Here is a 17,577-nt window from a genome sequence, read left to right as displayed (position 1 = left end):
GTGTCGACAGAACATGGCGATATATGCGTACTAAACTAAATACTACGCTATCCTGGGAGCCAACTGTGCAACAAAAAAACACTTAAAGCAAACAACGACTGCGGACTATTATATCATTGCCAGCTCGGTTTATACGCTATATACACAAAATAAACGAGTTGTCATTCTGGTGCGCAGGGATAGATGTCTGAGGTTGGCTAGGCTAAAGTTGACATCTTTGGCCCAATATTTATATTTTTGGTTGCGTTGTTACGGCCTTTTTTCTATCTAGCTTTGCTCACGACTTGCAGGATCTTTCTGTTCTGTTCTTCAGTGCCCCCTACAACTCCTCAATGACTCATAATATTTGGACTCAGTCGAGAACGTCGTACCATGCGTTTCGGTGCCCGTCTTTGTCGAAGAACTAAACGCTGGTCCAACATTCTCTCTAATTGTCAAATGCATCAGCTGCTCAACTCTCAGAAGGCCGTACTGGGTTAGAGGTCACACCTTAAGGCAGGATCTTGGACTCCAGTTGCATATTACCGGTCACTCAACAAAATACTTGGCAAGATTCGAGCCTATACAACTAGCAACAGCCCATAAAGTCGCAACACTTTCGTTTTCTTTCTTCCACGGTGTCTTTGAAGGTCGCATTTGGTAATAAACGTCGGAAATTCGAAAACTGCACCTATCTACATGATTTAAAAAAAAACGATAAAAATTCAAAATAAAGCCGAAATTCTATGTTAGTTCCATGAGCTTGGTTTGTGTGATGATCAGAAGTACTGTCTCCACAACCATAATCTCAGGAAACGCGGATCACTGTGTTGGATGCCCCCTTAGATTAACGAGTTTGACGAGCTCTTCCTTCAAGCTCAAAACAGCAGACAATCCGACGAACCGTCTCAAGATTCTGGGAGTGAGAAGAACGGCAATCTGGATCTTGATCACGAGCTGCACAACTGCAACTGGCGCGAGAAACATGGGCCACTATCGTGAGCGGGAGGATGGTGAGGACGAAAAAGGGTGACGCAGCGAGTTCCTCATTTTCCTACACATTATTGATGCACGGGGGGCTAAGAGATGTCCTTCAAATGTACATAGCATGTCGTCTATTCTTAAGAGCAAGCCCTGTGGTGGATTAAGTTATCATAAAAGTCTATGGACCGCCATTATAAAATTCATTGTTTAAAAGCTCTTCTCCTTAATCTAACATTGAAGAATGGATTGAACGATAGAAAAACAGAGGTATACAAGGAAATCAACGTCGACACCCATAATCCTCCGGGCTTAGTTCTTGCCATTCGTTCTTCTCGGGGTTGGTACATTTCCAATGATCATAGTCCGTGGATGTGGAAGGGTGTATGATTGAACGGTGAGCTCGAGGCCCCGTCGGTAAGGGTTTAAAGGCTTCATGTTCTGAGCTTCGAGTAGAGTATTCACTGTTGATTTCACTGCCCGTTGGTGAGGTTTGGAGGTTGCTTCAAATATCAGGATCAATGATAAATGATGCGAGAACTATCGTACCGTCATGTGACTGCCGCCTTCAAGACATGCAGACTGCTCTTTGGAAATCGCAGTTAGAGACTACAAGGACTGAACGAACATATTTCAAGCAAAATCTGCGTCGTTACATCGTTCTACTCAATGCTAAAACCAAAGAACCAAGACAAGAGCTTATGTCCCGAAAATCGCAGACAGCAACACAGTCAGCCATCAATATCAATACCATCCCGTTTCAATGAGTATATAAACGCCGTAGCAATGTCTTTATCATAATCAAAATGGATAATGTAAGCAAAAAGGGAAAAGCAAACGAAGCCCTCTTTTTCTCGTTTCAATATCTCTTTCCCCATGCAATGGCAATGACGTGAAGGGAACAGAAAATGATGAAAAGGAAGAAATAACACATCCCACCTATACTGCTGCTTGGAGGGAAGAACGAAAAAAAAAAAAGAAAGGGGAAAATAGACATATGGAATAAAGAATTAAAAAGAAAAGGGGGAAAGGAAAAGAAGAGAGAAGACAACGCCCAGTCTATAAACATCAGCTGCAAAGCAGTCGCAGAACATGCAATGCACACCCGGGGGGAATCATCGCAGGACATGGCACCATCATCCAATCAATCACAATCACAGAATCATAGAGAGAAACACACAAAGTCGAATAAACCAAAGGATGAACAGATTTTTTCATACTCATGTCTGTCGTGTCCTCCTTTATTATCTTTTAAGTTTTTTTTTTTTTATCGTTGGTGGACAATGGGAAGACGGTCACCCAATCGCACTGTCTGACCGTTGGGGCTTAGAATGGGAATCCACCGAATCCACCACGAGGCTGACCACCGCTGAATCCGCCGCCAGCGAATCCACCGCCGCCACCACCGTTCATCATGTTGAACAGGATGTTGGGATCGATATTGATATGGGTACCACCGCCGCCCATACCACCCATTCCTCCCATCCCTCCCATCCCTCCCATCCCTCCCATACCGCCCATGCCACCGCCCATGCCACCACCGAACATGTCAGCAGGGTCGATAAGGTCGTCACCGTTGTCGTAGGAAGCACGTTTTCTGTAGAAGAGTGTTAGCAAGTTGAATCAAAAGATAAGGCGGGGTAAAAAAAAACATACTGAGAATCGCTCAAGGTTTCGTAGGCTTCGCCAATCTCCTTAAACTTCTCATCACCGGCCTCACCGTCACGGTTCTTGTCAGGGTGGTACTTGACGGCCAGCTTACGGTAGGCCTTCTTGATGTCCTGTTCCGAGGCATCCTTCTCAATACCAAGGATCTTGTAGTAGTCCTTGCGCTGCGACTTCTTGAGCTCGAGCTCAGCACGACGGATCTCCTCGTGAATGCCCTTCTCTCCCGGGTTGACTTCCGCAACAGACTTGTAGTCCTGGAGAGCCTTCTCCCAGTTACCAGAGGCACCGTGAGCCTTGGCACGCATCTTCTGGGCCTTGGTGTACCCGGGGTCGAGCCGCAGGGCTTCGTTGCAGTCATTGACGGCGCTGTCATAATCCTTCAAGTTGATGTATGCCTGAGCACGGTTCTGCAAGATCTTAGAGTTGACGTCCTTGTTCTTCGAGTCAACGGACAGGGCTTGCGACCAGAGATCAATGGCCTTGCGGTAGTCCTTGGCCTTGAAGGCGGCGTTTCCTTCTTCCTTTGTCCGGGTCAGTTTCTGCACCATACGCAGCATAACCATAGCCTTCTTCATGTCGGGATCCAAACCCAGACAGATCTTGAGGTATTTGAGAGCCTGGTCGGTGTCACCCATGCCGTAGAATGCCCGGGCGCGGATGAGCAGAGCATCGGGGTCCTGGTTGTTCTCCCGGAGCATGTTGATGGCAATGTCCTGTGCCTTGCCATATGCGTTGTCGTTGGCCATCTTCAGCTGTGCCTCTGCGGTGAGCAAGGTCCACTTCCGGGGCTCCTTGACACCGGCACCGAGCATCTGGCGGGCTTGGTCGAGACAGAAAACCATCATAGATACCCCACGGTCCTGAGTGAGGATCTCTTCGGCCTGGTTGATGAAACGCAGCATCTTCTCTGCGGGTGCACGGTCGGCAGCCGAGGCAGGGGGTTGGATTTGAGAAAGGACATTTAAAGACTCAACGGGACGACCCAAGCTGGTCAAGATACGAGCCATACGGTACATGACCTTGGCGTTTGCCGGATCTAACTGCTTGGCACGCTCAGCGTCTTCCAGCGCCTCGAGGAAACGGTTTGCTGCCATGTAAGCAGCAGCACGATTCGAAAGGAAAACGGGAGAATTGGGTTCAATTTCAAGGGCTAAAGAGTCAGCATGACACACCAATCTCAGAACATAAGACGATACACACCCTTGGTGAATTCCTCAACGGAACGGCTATAGTTCTTCTCCTTGAAGAACTTGTTTCCAGCCAATTTGAATGCTTCCGCCTCACCACCAGAGCGGTGCGGCGGAGGAGTAGGGCTCTTCTCTGCGGAGCCATTGGCCCCGTTCTTGTTGTCAATGTCCATTGCGTTTACAGATTCGTCGCGGGCAGCAGCCATAGCCGACAAACGACGGAGCTCGTCAGGTGGGAGGTTCAACGGGTGAGTATCCTGGTGTTTGGAGTGGCGATTGGAAGCCGAGGACCGAGGCGAAAAGCTGAACCTCGAGGATGAAAAGGAAGGAGGAGGAGCTTTTTTAGGTGGGTATGAGGAAGAGCGACTATGCGCGTGTAGGGATTGAGAGCGAGATGTGGCAGTAGGTTTAGTAGGCGACGACCTATGGTGGGGAGGAGAGGTTGTCGTCGATGTCGACGTAGGAGGGGAAGACGCCGGCGAGGGAGTAGCGGACGAAGGAGAGACTGGGATGGCGGAGTTATGAGAACGCGAGTGAGCGTGGTGAGAGACAGTCTTGTGCCTGGGAGGAAGACGATGTAGCGGCGGCGGCGGAGGTATTTCAGGTTCCGCAGTCGCAGTCGCAGTCGTACCAGAGGTAGAAGACGGAGGGTGGCGAGACGAGGTACGAAGACTGGTCGCTCTATCAAAGGATTTCGGAGGTGGTGGCGGAGGAGAGTATGGAGGAGGACGAGATTGCGGGTGAGACTGAGGTTGTGGTTGTGGAGGAGCTGAAGCCTGTGGTGTAGGCTGCTGAGGATGGGGTTTGCGTTGGATATGATTCACCGGTGGAGGGGAGGAAGGTTGTTTAATGGGATTAACCGGAGGGATAACAGTGTGCTTGGGTTTGCTCTTGCTCTTCTTCTCTTCTTTTCCCTTATCTTTGGTCTTGAATTTGTCTCGTGAGAAGAAGTGAGGGAGAACCATTGGAAACTTTTTTTTTTTCTTCTTTTTTTCGATCGAATCGGGACGAAGGCGGTGGAATTGTGCGGATTGGCCGGAGTCGGTATACAGAGAGATATACGCTGTGTATAGCACGTTGTGTAGCAGAAGAGCTCAAAAGAGACGGTGGAAGCAGTTAGAACACATTAATCCATGATCCAGTCAAATTCGGATACAATTCGGTGGTAAATAGCTGTATATTTAGTGGTTGTATCTTGGTGACGGTGGCAGTGGAAGAAGATGAAAAACCAGACCGCTCATATAAAAACCTGGAAGACAGCTGATATATAACAGAGAAATACCAATCTGAACTGTTCGCTGGCCCGTCGATCTATTCTGACAGGCCAGAATTAAGAAATCAATAAGAAACCACGAGTGACGAAGGAGAAGAAAAGAAGCGCAGCAGATGGGAAAAAATCATGGAGGCTGGACGAGCTGCTGGTCTGTGTTTAGCGCAGTCACAGTGGGATTGCCGGGCCGTGTAAGTACTGGTTTTTGGTATTTTACAGAGACTATTAGAATGATTATTCTGCTTTTCGTGGACAGCAACCAGTAGCAGTAGTGGAAGGTACGGAATCCTGTAGATGGTGTGGCTATCCGAGTCTGTACCAGAGTACGGGGTTCCGAAAGGACATCTGTACCGATGTTTGTTCCCGCCAAAAGTCCAACAATCAATCCATCTGTCACATTTGTCCCCCCTATTACTCGCTCTCATCTTCTTCTTTAATAGTCTCCAGCGCGTGTCGCTCGCGTTGCCCATCACGTCCATCACCTTCCCACGGGCCACGCCCATGACTAGTACCAGTAGTAGCAGCAGTAGTATTAACGTTATTCAACAGCTCATCGAGCCCAAGCTCCGTCTCAGCTTCCCGGGCCACATCCGCCGCCTCCCGCTTGATCCGAGCCTGACTCTGACTTGAAGATGTGAGCTGCTGGACCAGCGGGGTGATGATGCAAGTAGTGTAGTCGCGCGTTGTTTGTTCCATAAGACGCGTGGTGATGGAGATCAGATCGTGTTCGATCTTGTCCAGCAGCTTGATCAATTCGGATTTAACTCGGTCGGTGCTATGCTGGAAGAGCTCGATTCCGGTGCTTTGGGTGCGGATGTGTTCTCGCATACGGTGGAACATGCCGGAGCCTGTTTTGTTTGATTTTAAATCACTTTAACTTTAACAGTATAGGGGATGATAATATTACCATTTTCATAGGCGCATTTCAGGTACGCGGGATGCAAGTATTCTTCCACACCAACGGCAAATTCTCGGTTGATTCCGCGTTGCTTGCGTCTTGCTCTGTTGACCGTGTGGACCACATCTCTCTTCATTACCTTGTACTGAACCTTCCAAATTTCTTTGAGCTCGTTCTTGATTTCGTCGGAGAGGATGATCTCAGCGGCTGAGATCGCATGGGTATGGAACGCTTGCAGATGAGTCTTCATCAACTGGGTGAACCAGTCGACTTCCAGGGGCATCTCATTTTCAAAAGCACTTGACAGGTTAGCTTTTGCAGAGATAGCAGCTCAAGATACCTTACTTTATCCAATCGCACAGCAATGGTTCAATGACAAGATTGGCCCTACACTGTCAGTATTGAACACACCAAGCACGGATGCCACTTACAACTCCTGGTTCCAGTTCTGTGGAAGTTAGCTTGGACACTCGTAAATAACAACATAATGTACTAACATGGAATCTAAAAACACCCTGTCGGCAACAGACGGCTTTGTACGTGTTGTAGTTGAGGTCGCTCCAGTCCTTGACGGTCTCATCACACTTCTTGCTCGCCAAAATCGAAGCATCGCCTGCGACGTCAATAATTGCACTTCGCCCAGCTTTGTCGATATGCTCATCGCTTACCAAAATTGCGAATGACGTTCAGAGTCAAAATATCGCAAATCCCCTGCATCAATCCCTCGCACGTCCGCTCAACTTCCTGCAACGCAACAGTCAGCCACCCAACCAACCACCCAAAACAAAAGAGAAAAGAAAAGAAACGCACCCTCTTAAAACTCTCCTCAGCAATATAATACCTCGCCTCGATCTCGACCTTTTTCCCCTGCGAAACCACCCGTGCCCCATCCTCCACCGTCGCCCACAACCTAATCGAATCCAACACCCTCCGCAAATGAAACAAGAACCTCAGCGCAGACGCCTCTCTCGCCTGCTCTGTCACTGTGATGCAATGCGCCTGTAACTGCGGAATCTCCGTCTGCTCAAGAGCACTAAACCCAGAAACGGGCGCTTCACGACGCAAGCGGCCCTGGAGTTTCTGGTACGCACACGTTGAGACGCAGAAGACGGAAAGGTCTTGTTCGAGGGCGTGGCAGTAGCTAGGGTCTTGTGTGGAAGACGGTACGTGTCGGGACCTGCTGTGGAAGGCGTGGATTCCACGCGCAAAGTCATGTTTGAGTTCTTTTTTGGAGTAAGTGTTGCGGGCTTGGATATATTCGTGGATGAGGTTGGTTTGGAGGACTTGATTTTCATGTTCTAGGGTTTCTTTGGTGTAGCGCTCGGTGGAGAGGGCTCCGTAGAGGCTGGTTAGTCCTTTGCGGCGGTCGTTGAGGGTGCGGGTGTCGTCTTCTAAGACTAAGTCTGAAACAAGGCCTGAATTCGACTGCATCTCACAGGTATTGTCGAGAGCAGGCCGCTGTACAGAAACAGAAATGCTCTTCTTGTGCTTACCAGGTGAACTACCCTGCGAACCACCACCCTCAGAACAAACCCCCAACTCCTCCAACCGCTCAGCAATATCTAGAATCTCACTCTTAGCACCCACCAACCACTCCTCAAGAACCCCAATATCCTCCAACCCCTCCCCCAAATCCGGCGACACGGATTCCCTCTTCAGCAACGACTCTGGTACCTCACTCACAGAAACATCATCGGTCTTAGTGCAAATGAACGTCAAGTCATTCACAGCGCCGTCCATAAGCAACTGCACCCGCATGTTCTGTCCCAACAGGCCCTGCGCGACTTTATCGTCGACGGCGCGGTTGATCGGTGCTACAAACCAGTGCGCGCTGCATTTCTTCATGTATTCCTCTGCGGCGGCGACGCGCGCGGCGTTGGAGTCGAAGATGCCGGGGAGGTCGACTAGGGTTGCGCCGGTGGAGAGGGCGCAGGCTCTGGTGTAGATTCGGACGACGCGCACGAGGGGCCAGTAGGCTGTCATTATAGTAGTTTTAGTTGCGGGATGATTGTCTAAGATGGTTTGCATGGGTGCTTTGCCTTTGCCTGTGTCGTTGGTAGCGGTCTTGGAACATTTGCCTTTGCTGTCGATATACACGGCAAGGTCTCTCGCAAATGCCTTGGGATCATCACTCTCCACAACTATAGTCTGCCCAAGGACATCACAAACACCATCCTTCCTCAAAAGCCCCTCAACATCCAACTCCTTAATCTCCGTCACGCTCAACACCGGATACACGGCACGTATCTTCTCTATGGCCACCGCAGCCTCGGAGTTCCCACCCAGCCCCCGATCACCCAAACTACCCTCATCACCCTTACACTCCTTCAAATCCCCTACCAGCGCCCGAAGCTCCCTCTTCCACTCCCCCCTCGAAACAAACTCCACCTCCGCTCGATACTTCTTCCCCGAGCGATAATTATACGCAATCTCCGTCGCAGCAACCGTGGAAGCGTGCATGCAGTTTGTCCCCAGCAGATTCTCCTCGTCGATAATTGCGTTGATCAGCGAGGACTTGCCGGCGCCTGTGCTACCGATTATCCCGATGATGACTTTGGGGGGTGCCGCGTATTGTTTTATTTTGGTGATTTCGGAAAGCCAGTCGGAGACATCGGAGGTGTTTTCGATTTCGGGCTTTGAGTTGGTGAGGAAGGCTTGCAGGTTGTTGAGGGTTTGGATGCCTTTGGCAACAGCAGTTTCGAGGCGGGATAGAATGGGGTTCATTGTAGATTCAGATTGGGGTTGAATGCCGTAGAGATGGGAGGCAATTTCTTCTGTAGATGTTGGGTGAGTATCTGTGTTGTCTTCGTCGCTGTCCTGCGTCTCGAGCGAGTTGACATCGATATTCATTCTTCGTCCGATGCGCTCGCCCAGCAAGGCGTCAAATGTAGTCACTGTCCCGTTAACCCATCAACCCATGATTCACTCACTATTTCAGAGCCCCTGTGGATAAAAAAGGAACATACATGGCATAGCCTCCTCCCCCTGCACACCACAACTACCACCACCCGCTCCCCTCGCTTGATAATACCTTATATAAACCTCCACGAAGAAATTCTCATACATCGACCCATCAACCAGCACCCCATGCTCTGCCAAACTATCCAGATATCGTGCCCTCTCGACATAGATATCGTGCAGCTTGGGAGAGATGTGCGGCCATGATCGGTCGAAGGTTAGGGTTGAGGGGTCTGCCGCATCTCATCAGCTCTTCTCTTTCTCCACAAAGGAAGTATACAGAAGAGTTCTGGGAAGAAAGCGTACCAATATCACCACCACAAGTATACCAAGCGCGGATTTTTTGCTCGGTCGTGTAGTGGAATCTAGCAATGTTGTCTTGTGTGCTCATGCTGGTTAGATTGTGTTGCGATGCGTGGGTTGGGGATAGATTCTATATTTTTCATCAAATTTCCTTTCACTTCGTCTATTTGCAGCTAAATGGTCAGCCGTACCTGGAGCTCAAACGAAGATTCAGAATCCAAGTGAGGGTCAATTTCTGATGGAGGCATATATCGTCCTGCATCCAACGAGCAACGTGTAGAGGAAGGAGTAAGTAGGAGAGGCAGAGAGATAGAGCGAAAAGAGGAATGAGAGGAGGAGTATATAAAAGAGGGGCATGGTTTGTTTACTGTCTTCAATCCAGGTGCCTGATTTTGGTATTGAATGGGTATAAGCAATGCTTGTCGATGGAGGTGTGTACAGTGGTGAGGTGATGTGGGAAAGTGATAGAGCAACATGAACAAATATGAACATGAACATTGCAAAGAGGTATCTTAATTAAAACTTCATAGATATAATACAGAATCAAGACAAAGGCTAAAACAAAAGACCACCAATGTAAATGCAATACAATAATCCAGCAAACGCTATTTCCATGCATATCGTATACAAAACAAAAGGAAAAAGAAAAAAGAAAAAGCCCAAATAGAACAAGCCTAAGGACCAGGCGACCGATTCATCCGTCTCGCAATGGCACCCCATCTTGACACCTGTCTCGGACGACGATTCTGATGCTGATATTGAGGATTCGACGTCAACATCGGCTGCGCCGCGAGGATGCGATCGTAATAATGGTTTTCGTACGGAGGTGGCATGTCATCACTGTCCATATACCGATCACGGCTCTGGCTCTGGCTCTGCCCTAACCCCCGCGAAGCTGTATGGTATGGTTCTGTAAACTGGGACTGCGGGATTGAAAGCGCGGGTGCTGTGTTCCCCGGCGTGTGGCGCTCATGAGCAAGCCATGTCTGTTGGGTCTCGCACCAGAAGAGGGTGTTTCTGCATCGCGGTCCGTTGCTATGCGCGTGATGGTTCGATAAATCGGACTCTGATACGCTATATCCGTTCGACGAGGACGAGGGCGGATGCAGGAACCCTGGGGGCTCGTCGTTGTAACTCCTCCGTCTGATCTCTGGATTCTCGTCTTGGTTTCGATAGTATCTGCGCAGCGCGGTGGATCCAGAAGATGCCGGCCTGGGCGGGTAGTCGTCATAATTGAACGAACTCCGGTACGGTGTTTGCGCCCATGGTGTCAATGCCGGCGTTGATGGAGTAGGGTCGAGGTGTATCCGAGGAATCTCCGTGCCACGCGGAACCCAAGCGGAAGTACGGACATTGAAACTGGAATCTGGTATTGGAGGACCTTCAAGCGAGGAAAGATCCATGGTGCCTTTGCGGTATGGAAAATTGAAAGTGGGAGTGTATATGTTCGCGAACCATGGGACTGACCTGCGCAATCGTCGGGTGTCACATATATATAGGTACTAATGACGAATGGAACCGCGTGAAGTAAAGTAAGCGACATCGTATTCCAGAAAGAAGGAAGGATAAAAATAATTATAAACATAAAGCGACACCGTATCGAAGGCGGTGCTAATAATCCTTTCATCCTTTATCGGGCCTGAAGCAGGTTGTGAGCTACCCAACTTGGTAATTGGTAAAAGGCTACACCTTTGGAAGGCTCTTTTTTTTGAAGAACACTAACTACTGCAAGAAAATCATCCTACATACTAGGAACAAAATAAATGCGCCTAACCAACAAATGACGATCAAACAAAGAATCGTGGGGGATATTTCCTTGAAGTTTCGGGCAAAAAACCCTTGACACTGCCACACGCGATATCCTCATGTCATCGTCCAAGCCTCGAGATCGTACTCGCTAATGGATACTTTAATTTGCCATATGACCAGTAGGGCTGAATCACGGGGGCCAAATGTACGGTGTGAGCAATATATAAGTTCGCTCTGCCCCATGGAAGGATGCTTTGCTCCACGGTGTTCGCTGGTCAGCCCAGCGGAGACAAGGCGTTCCCTACAGGCCTAGTTGTACGGAAGTCTACGAACTGGTCACACAATTAGACTCGTAAATAATTACAATGCATAGACTGAAGATGATATACTAAAACACGGGAACATCACAAAGGAAATAAAACAAACTGGATTACTTCGAAGATTGCACCAGATGTGAAAGCTTTCATGAGTTACATTAAATCGTACTCAGCCACCAAGCGCTTCACATTAATATAAACTCCGAAGCGATCCAGGAAGCCCAAGAAATAACAAAAATAGGTATAGAGAAGAATAAAAAAGGGGATATAATGATTAACTCTCCCGAAAAACCACAAAACTAAATGACAAACCCCACGACGCTTCAACCATTCACACCAGTCCACCGGGGATCAAGAGGAACCCACCCAGGCAGCCAGAGCGACCGGGGCTACATTATACACAAGAATGGGATAATTTAAGCCAAGAAGAAGGCCATGGCGGCGGCGGCACCAGCGAAACCGAAAGAGTTGCTGACGGAGCTGGCAGCACCGGTGAAGAGGGAAGAGGGAGCAGAGGTGGAGGCGGAAGCAGAGCCGCTGTTCCAGTTAGCATATATTCCATGTATAGATCAATTGATAGAGGGAATAAAAAGCTTACCTAGGGTTGCCACCGGCGGCGCCCTGGCCAGAGGGAGCGGGGATCACGGGAACCGAGCTGGTACCCTTGGCAGCAGCGCCAGAGGGACGCTGACCGGCGGGGCCGGAGGGGGTGACGGGCACCTGGACAGTCGAGTAGGTGACAGTGGGAATGCAGGTGGTCACAGGGATAACCGAGGCGCTGCTGGTGGGGACCTGGACAGGCACAACGGGGCTGGAGGGACCGGCAGCAGGGCTGGAAGGAGCCGGGGCGGGGCCGCTGGGGGTCTCAGCGGGAGCGACGGGGCTGCTGGAAGGAACCTCGACAGGAGCGACGGGGCTGCTGCTGGAAGCAGGAACAGAGCTGGCCACCGCGGGGACGGAAGAGGTGATAGCCTCAACAGCCTGGGGGGTGGAAGTCTGACGGCTGGGGCAGTCGGTGACGGTGGGAGCACACGAGGTGATGGTCACATCCTCGGTGGAGTAGACGGTCTCGAGGTCACCGTTGGGGAGGGCGACAGCAATGCCGGCGAAGAGGGCAACGGAAGCAGCAGTGAAACGCATTTTGATTGATTTGGGGGTTTTGTGGTTTTTTAAAATAGAATGTAAAGAGAGTGGAAGATAGTTGGGATATCAAAGGATTGATATATAAAAGAGTGACTGACCGAAGTCGAACGAAGAGAGAACGGAGAGAGAAAGACTTTGGTTTATTGAGCTTGGGAGAGAACAAAAAGAAACGATGAGGAAACGGGATCCGGGGCCCTCTTTGTATGGGTTGGGAGATTAGCCCTGAGGATCGGCAGTCGACAAAAATATCCTCAAAAAAAGGAGAAGTGGAGTAGGGTAGGCGGTAATACGGTGAGACACCGTACGGAGACTCTGTAGGTCTGTGGCGAATGTAATACAATACACTATATACATAGTGTGGGTTGATCCCGTCATTCGTTTGCTGTTTTAGGAGTCCGGGCTGACAACTTTCGGGCGTGGCCTGGAACCCCTGAGTCTGCGTATGTATTCGTACAATACTGTACAAACTTGTACAGTATTGCATAACTTGCATCTGTATACAGGCATAATTGTATGTTATGGGTACTCTGTAAATGTATCTACTATGTTTGTGCTCTACAGGTACAAGTATGGACTCTGTAGTGTCCCAAATTGTACAAGTACCCCTGCCCAAGCCACACCGTTGTCGTTTCAGTTCCTGACCACCACACTCCCCCACCAATCAGAGACATTAAGCACATGCGCGGTTTTCTTGGCGATGGGTCTGTTCCTGAAGCGTTGGGCCACTCAAGCCTTTGGAAGTCCCGCTATGGGTCTTTTCCTTTACTTTTAATCCAATGGTAAATTATACAGTGGGTTATGGTCCACTTGTAACATTGGCGTGATACCAACTTTAGCCTCGTTTCCTTTTTTCGGCTTCTTTGATTAATTATTCAGGATAATTCCATACTGTTTTTACCAGCCAAATAGAGCCCTGAACATGTCAATTTATTCATCTCATTATCAAACTTTATGCATTGAACAGATTCATTGATTATTCTAGAGGAAGGAGTTCTATTTTCAGACTAGTACTGTACCCTGTAGTGCTTATCCAGTCTTGACACTGCCAAGTTCTGTCTGTTTGTATTGTTGTAACTTCGAGTACGGGGTACAATACATACTGCACAAACACATGCTATCCGACACGGAGGAACCACGGCAATTCTGCATCGCTGAGACTACTATGAACGTCCAACCTTCCGAGGGGAATTCCTCCGCAGGATCCGAGCCACTGTGGCTAGTATCTTTTCAGTCTCACTGAGGATGATCGGTGGGCTCGTGCCATACGGGATACCCTACAGAGTCCATAGTACTCTGTACTCCAGAGTACTCTGTAGAGTTCATGTCGATATTCAGGAGTATACAGAACAGGTCCAGACTATCCTGTCTCTGATTACCGACCCTTCAACTATTAAACATTATATATATTCTATGGGGCTTCTTTGATGACTTGACTTGGAAGTATCAATTCTCGTACTATAAATACCGCCAGGGTCTCGGTCTTCGATGCTATTCTTAACCTCTCCTTTTCGGAGTTCTGCACTGTATGGAGATAGGAGCCTCTTCGGAGGACTCCAGAGTACGGAGTATCCCGACTACGCCACTGTATCTAATAGGTTGAACTTTGCGAACCTTGTCTTAACCTTTCAAAATGACTCTTTCGTCCTGAGGTGTGCAGAATACGGAGAAATATTCGCCTCTGAGAGACTGAGAACCGGAGTCTCGGTCCACCGATCAACAGGGGAACTGTATAAGAGCAGCAGAGGATCCTGTTATATGCATGTCCAGCATAAAGGACTGGATTCGGTCGATTTACGGGATAAGCAGCATAGAGTTTGCATGTTGTACAGGGCACAGAGTAGATTATGTAGAGTCCTCCGTACAGACTCCCATGTACTCTGTAGAGCAACCTCCGTATATCCTCGTTGGACCATATCGGGGCATCCCCCGTACCCCTAAGATGTGCTAAGATATGCTCAAGATCTTTTCCATGCATAACACTAACGCCAGTCCTAATGCTGAGTCCATGTCTTAATCTGTTTCTTTCTTTAGCATATGATCACAATCAAACATACCATACATAGCAACATTCATCTGCTATCCATCACCCTGGAAGCGATCGTGGCGCTTCACAGCCTCAACCGTCCAAACTGTCACTATTTTTGCTCTCAGTGGGTCAAAGCTGTGCTGAACATGTCAAATCTGTATCTGAAGATAGAATATGATCGCATTTTGATGCATCGCCATATTGTCTTCTTGTCTTCTAGTATATATAACTACTTGCATATTCAGTTACTCTTGTTAAGTAGATAAATGTGATGCCTGCCAGCCTTTAGGCGCCTACAAACCGCCGGATCCACCCCGTGACCATTGAACACGCCATCCACCGTCAACAACCAACTTTTTTTCTTCTCTCTTCATTCAACTCGACTTTCGAGATTTCTCTCGTTTGGTGCGTTCGTTTGTATTAAATCCCATCTCTAAAGGTACGTTATTAGCGAGGGTTCTTACTCGACAATGCGATGCTGACATCTCACAGCTGCCGCGTGTTCAGCCTGACCCCACGGCTACAGATCTCCTCACTCTCTCTCACTACTCCCTCTCTCTTATTCAATCGTTATCCCCCAAACCATCGCCAAAGTGTCCTCCAACAACACCGCCGATCTGGCTACTGCCGCTGATCCCAACGAGTTGTTTTTGCCTGGTGACAGGCAGAACAACCTCGTTGATAATATGTCTTCCTCAACCGCCGCACCTGTCCCTCTCCTCCGACCGCCCGTACCGGGAAGGAATCGCAACAACAGCAATGCTCCCAAGCCCAAGTTGACGTTGGGCATTCCGCCATCTCCCAATACTCGTCCGCTCGTTAATGGCAATCCTGTCCCTGCCACCCAGGCTGCTCCGCCGCAAATCCAACCTCCTCGTCCCGCAAACCGCCCGGCGCCTCCGCAACTGCGACTCGCAACCCCCATGGGCAGCAGCTCTGAAGTACCACAAGAAATGCCTCGGATGGTCAACGGGAGACCTGCGCCACCGCCCCTCGTGACTACCAACGTGAACGATGCAAACAATCATTCCGGCAATTATACTTACCTCGACGGGAAAGCCAGTGGCCCCGCCTCCGCTTCGTCGTCGAATTACTCGACCCTTTCATTCGCTATGGGTCTCCGTCAACCGCCCGGCGGCACGCCAGATCCTTCGTCCGCCATAAGCTCCGTTTACTCTGATCGCGAAAACGGGGTACCGGAGCGCGACAACAGCAGTGTCAACGGGCTCATTCCCGATTTGGACAAGTTGAGTCTGGAGAAGGGCAGGCCCCTTGATGTTGATGACTTGGATGATGAAGGGTGGCTAGCCGCTAGTGAACAAAAGAAGATTGTCGAACTGGGGAGTCTGGGCGAAGGTGCTGGTGGTGCAGTAACAAGGTGCAGACTCAAGGAAGGGAAGACTGTGTTTGCATTGAAGGTTGGTTGAACATGGTCGCTTGGTATCTACGCACGCATGCTAATAACATCAGATTATCACTACGGACCCAAATCCTGACGTCAAAAAGCAAATTGTTCGAGAACTCAATTTCAACAAACATTGCGCTTCGGATCACATCTGCCGCTACTACGGTGCATTCATGGACAAGTCGACTGGTACCATTTCAATCTCTATGGAATTCTGTGAAGGTGGAAGCTTGGACAGCATTTATAAGGAAGTTAGGAAGTTGGGTGGTCGCACTGGTGAAAAGGTGCTGGGCAAGGTGGCCGAAGGTGTCTTGAATGGTCTGACATATCTTCATGGGAGGAAAATTATCCATCGAGGTGGGTCTTCTCAACCCCAGAGACAATATTGGCCATGACTAATCCGCACAGATATCAAACCATCCAACATCCTTCTATGTCGAAATGGTCAAGTGAAGCTGTGCGACTTTGGAGTTAGCGGTGAATTCGGAACCAAGGGTGATGCCAACACGTTTATCGGAACCTCGTACTATATGGCACCGGAGCGAATCACAGGTCAATCATATACCATCACATCCGACGTTTGGTCACTCGGTGTAACTCTGCTCGAAGTCGCACAACATCGCTTCCCCTTCCCTGCCGACGGTACCGAGATGCAGCCTCGCGCCGGTTTGATCGACCTCCTGACCTATATCGTCCGCCAACCGATCCCCAAGTTGAAGGATGAGCCGCAAAATGGTATCCGCTGGTCTGATAGTTTCAAATACTTTATTGAGTGCTGGTATGTACTGTGCATCCCCCTGGTTAAATACCTGAAGTCTAACCGGTTTCAGTCTTGAGAAAGAGCCTCCCCGCAGAGCCACTCCTTGGCGGATGCTGGAACATCCCTGGATGGTGGACATGAAGGGCAAGAAGAAAGTCAACATGGCCAATTTCCTGAAACAAGTGTGGGACTGGAAAGAGTAGAGATTTGACATGTCCGCTCTGCCCGTCTCAGCTTTACCGCATCCCTTTTCGTTCAACCCCGCGCCCGATTTACGTTTCATCCCAGCGATGAAACTTGTTTCTTATCTCGATCCTTCCTATAATACTCTCTGCATATGTCACGGCCTCTCCTCTGATGCTTATACCTCACGACAAACGGCAGGCCCCATGGTTGACCCGGTCGTCAACCCAGCATGAATCGTGATACGACGACACTCCTTTTACCATAACAGCGTCTGTTTCTTGTCATTCCTTTGAGGACGGTGTTTTAGGACCGTCATTTATCATCTCTTTCACGTCTTTCCTTGATTATATTGGGCAACTTTTACACATATCTTTTGCACTGCGACCTCATGTTCAGGTCATGGGTTAAAAGCAGGAAACTATCAGTGGTCAGCAGTGCTGCCGTGCTGATGCATTTATTGCTTGTTTTCTTTTTGATTTTGTTGGGTACATGAAGGTTCTGGAACTGGTACATTTGGTGTTGTTGATTTCTTTTGATTGAATGTATCATTGTCATATGTTGAGGTGCAGGACAGGTATATATTTAAGAATCTACTGCTTCTATATCGCTTGCATACGGAGTACATACACACTCTAATTCAGGCCCAGAGAACCTTGTATAATCATAATACTCCCAGTGCCAAGTGGATCGAGATTCGATATGCAATCACCTAAATCGCCAGGTACCAACTGTGTGACACCTTATTCC

At 49.1% G+C, this 17,577-nt stretch overlaps 5 protein-coding genes across 5 annotated transcripts; 1 reads left to right on the top strand and 4 right to left on the bottom strand.

Moving 5' to 3' along the window:
• Positions 1 to 2,329: 2,329 nt before the first annotated feature.
• EURHEDRAFT_86134 (DnaJ and TPR domain protein) lies at positions 2,330 to 5,138 on the bottom strand. The gene is made up of 2 exons (XM_040787673.1): positions 3,829 to 5,138; positions 2,330 to 3,778 (listed from the first exon to the last, which is right to left on the bottom strand). Exons 1-2 carry the CDS (start codon positions 4,778 to 4,780, stop codon positions 2,571 to 2,573), a joined length of 2,160 nt encoding a protein of 719 aa, XP_040638036.1. The 5' UTR covers positions 4,781 to 5,138; the 3' UTR covers positions 2,330 to 2,570.
• A 358-nt stretch (positions 5,139 to 5,496) lies between these two features.
• Positions 5,497 to 9,332, bottom strand: EURHEDRAFT_378231 (uncharacterized protein; the record flags this gene model as incomplete). Its single annotated transcript, XM_040779051.1, has 9 exons — positions 5,497 to 5,933; positions 5,993 to 6,282; positions 6,329 to 6,370; positions 6,415 to 6,431; positions 6,481 to 6,596; positions 6,652 to 6,727; positions 6,794 to 8,877; positions 8,950 to 9,174; positions 9,248 to 9,332. The coding sequence occupies 9 exons, from the start codon at positions 9,330 to 9,332 to the stop codon at positions 5,497 to 5,499; spliced, it is 3,372 nt and encodes a 1,123-aa protein (XP_040638035.1).
• Positions 9,333 to 9,830: 498 nt separating this feature from the next.
• Positions 9,831 to 10,896, bottom strand: EURHEDRAFT_85335 (uncharacterized protein). The gene has a single exon (XM_040787672.1). The coding sequence runs from the start codon at positions 10,645 to 10,647 to the stop codon at positions 9,919 to 9,921; it is 729 nt and encodes a 242-aa protein (XP_040638034.1). The 5' UTR covers positions 10,648 to 10,896; the 3' UTR covers positions 9,831 to 9,918.
• Positions 10,897 to 11,726: 830 nt separating this feature from the next.
• EURHEDRAFT_403313 (GPI anchored serine-rich protein) lies at positions 11,727 to 12,450 on the bottom strand (the record flags this gene model as incomplete). The annotated part of the gene is made up of 2 exons (XM_040780207.1): positions 11,727 to 11,847; positions 11,909 to 12,450. The coding sequence occupies 2 exons, from the start codon at positions 12,448 to 12,450 to the stop codon at positions 11,727 to 11,729; spliced, it is 663 nt and encodes a 220-aa protein (XP_040638033.1).
• A 2,715-nt stretch (positions 12,451 to 15,165) lies between these two features.
• On the top strand, positions 15,166 to 16,847 carry EURHEDRAFT_457659 (dual-specificity mitogen-activated protein kinase kinase; the record flags this gene model as incomplete). Its single annotated transcript, XM_040784450.1, has 4 exons — positions 15,166 to 15,897; positions 15,950 to 16,241; positions 16,293 to 16,662; positions 16,715 to 16,847. 4 exons carry the CDS (start codon positions 15,166 to 15,168, stop codon positions 16,845 to 16,847), a joined length of 1,527 nt encoding a protein of 508 aa, XP_040638032.1.
• Between the last annotated feature and the right edge of the window lie 730 nt (positions 16,848 to 17,577).

Source organism: Aspergillus ruber (genome assembly GCF_000600275.1).
Source record: "Aspergillus ruber CBS 135680 unplaced genomic scaffold scaffold00016, whole genome shotgun sequence".
Classification (NCBI taxonomy): Eukaryota; Fungi; Ascomycota; class Eurotiomycetes; order Eurotiales; family Aspergillaceae; genus Aspergillus; species Aspergillus ruber.
Note: the sequence above shows the minus strand (reverse complement) of the source record. Positions and strands in the feature narration are given on the sequence as shown.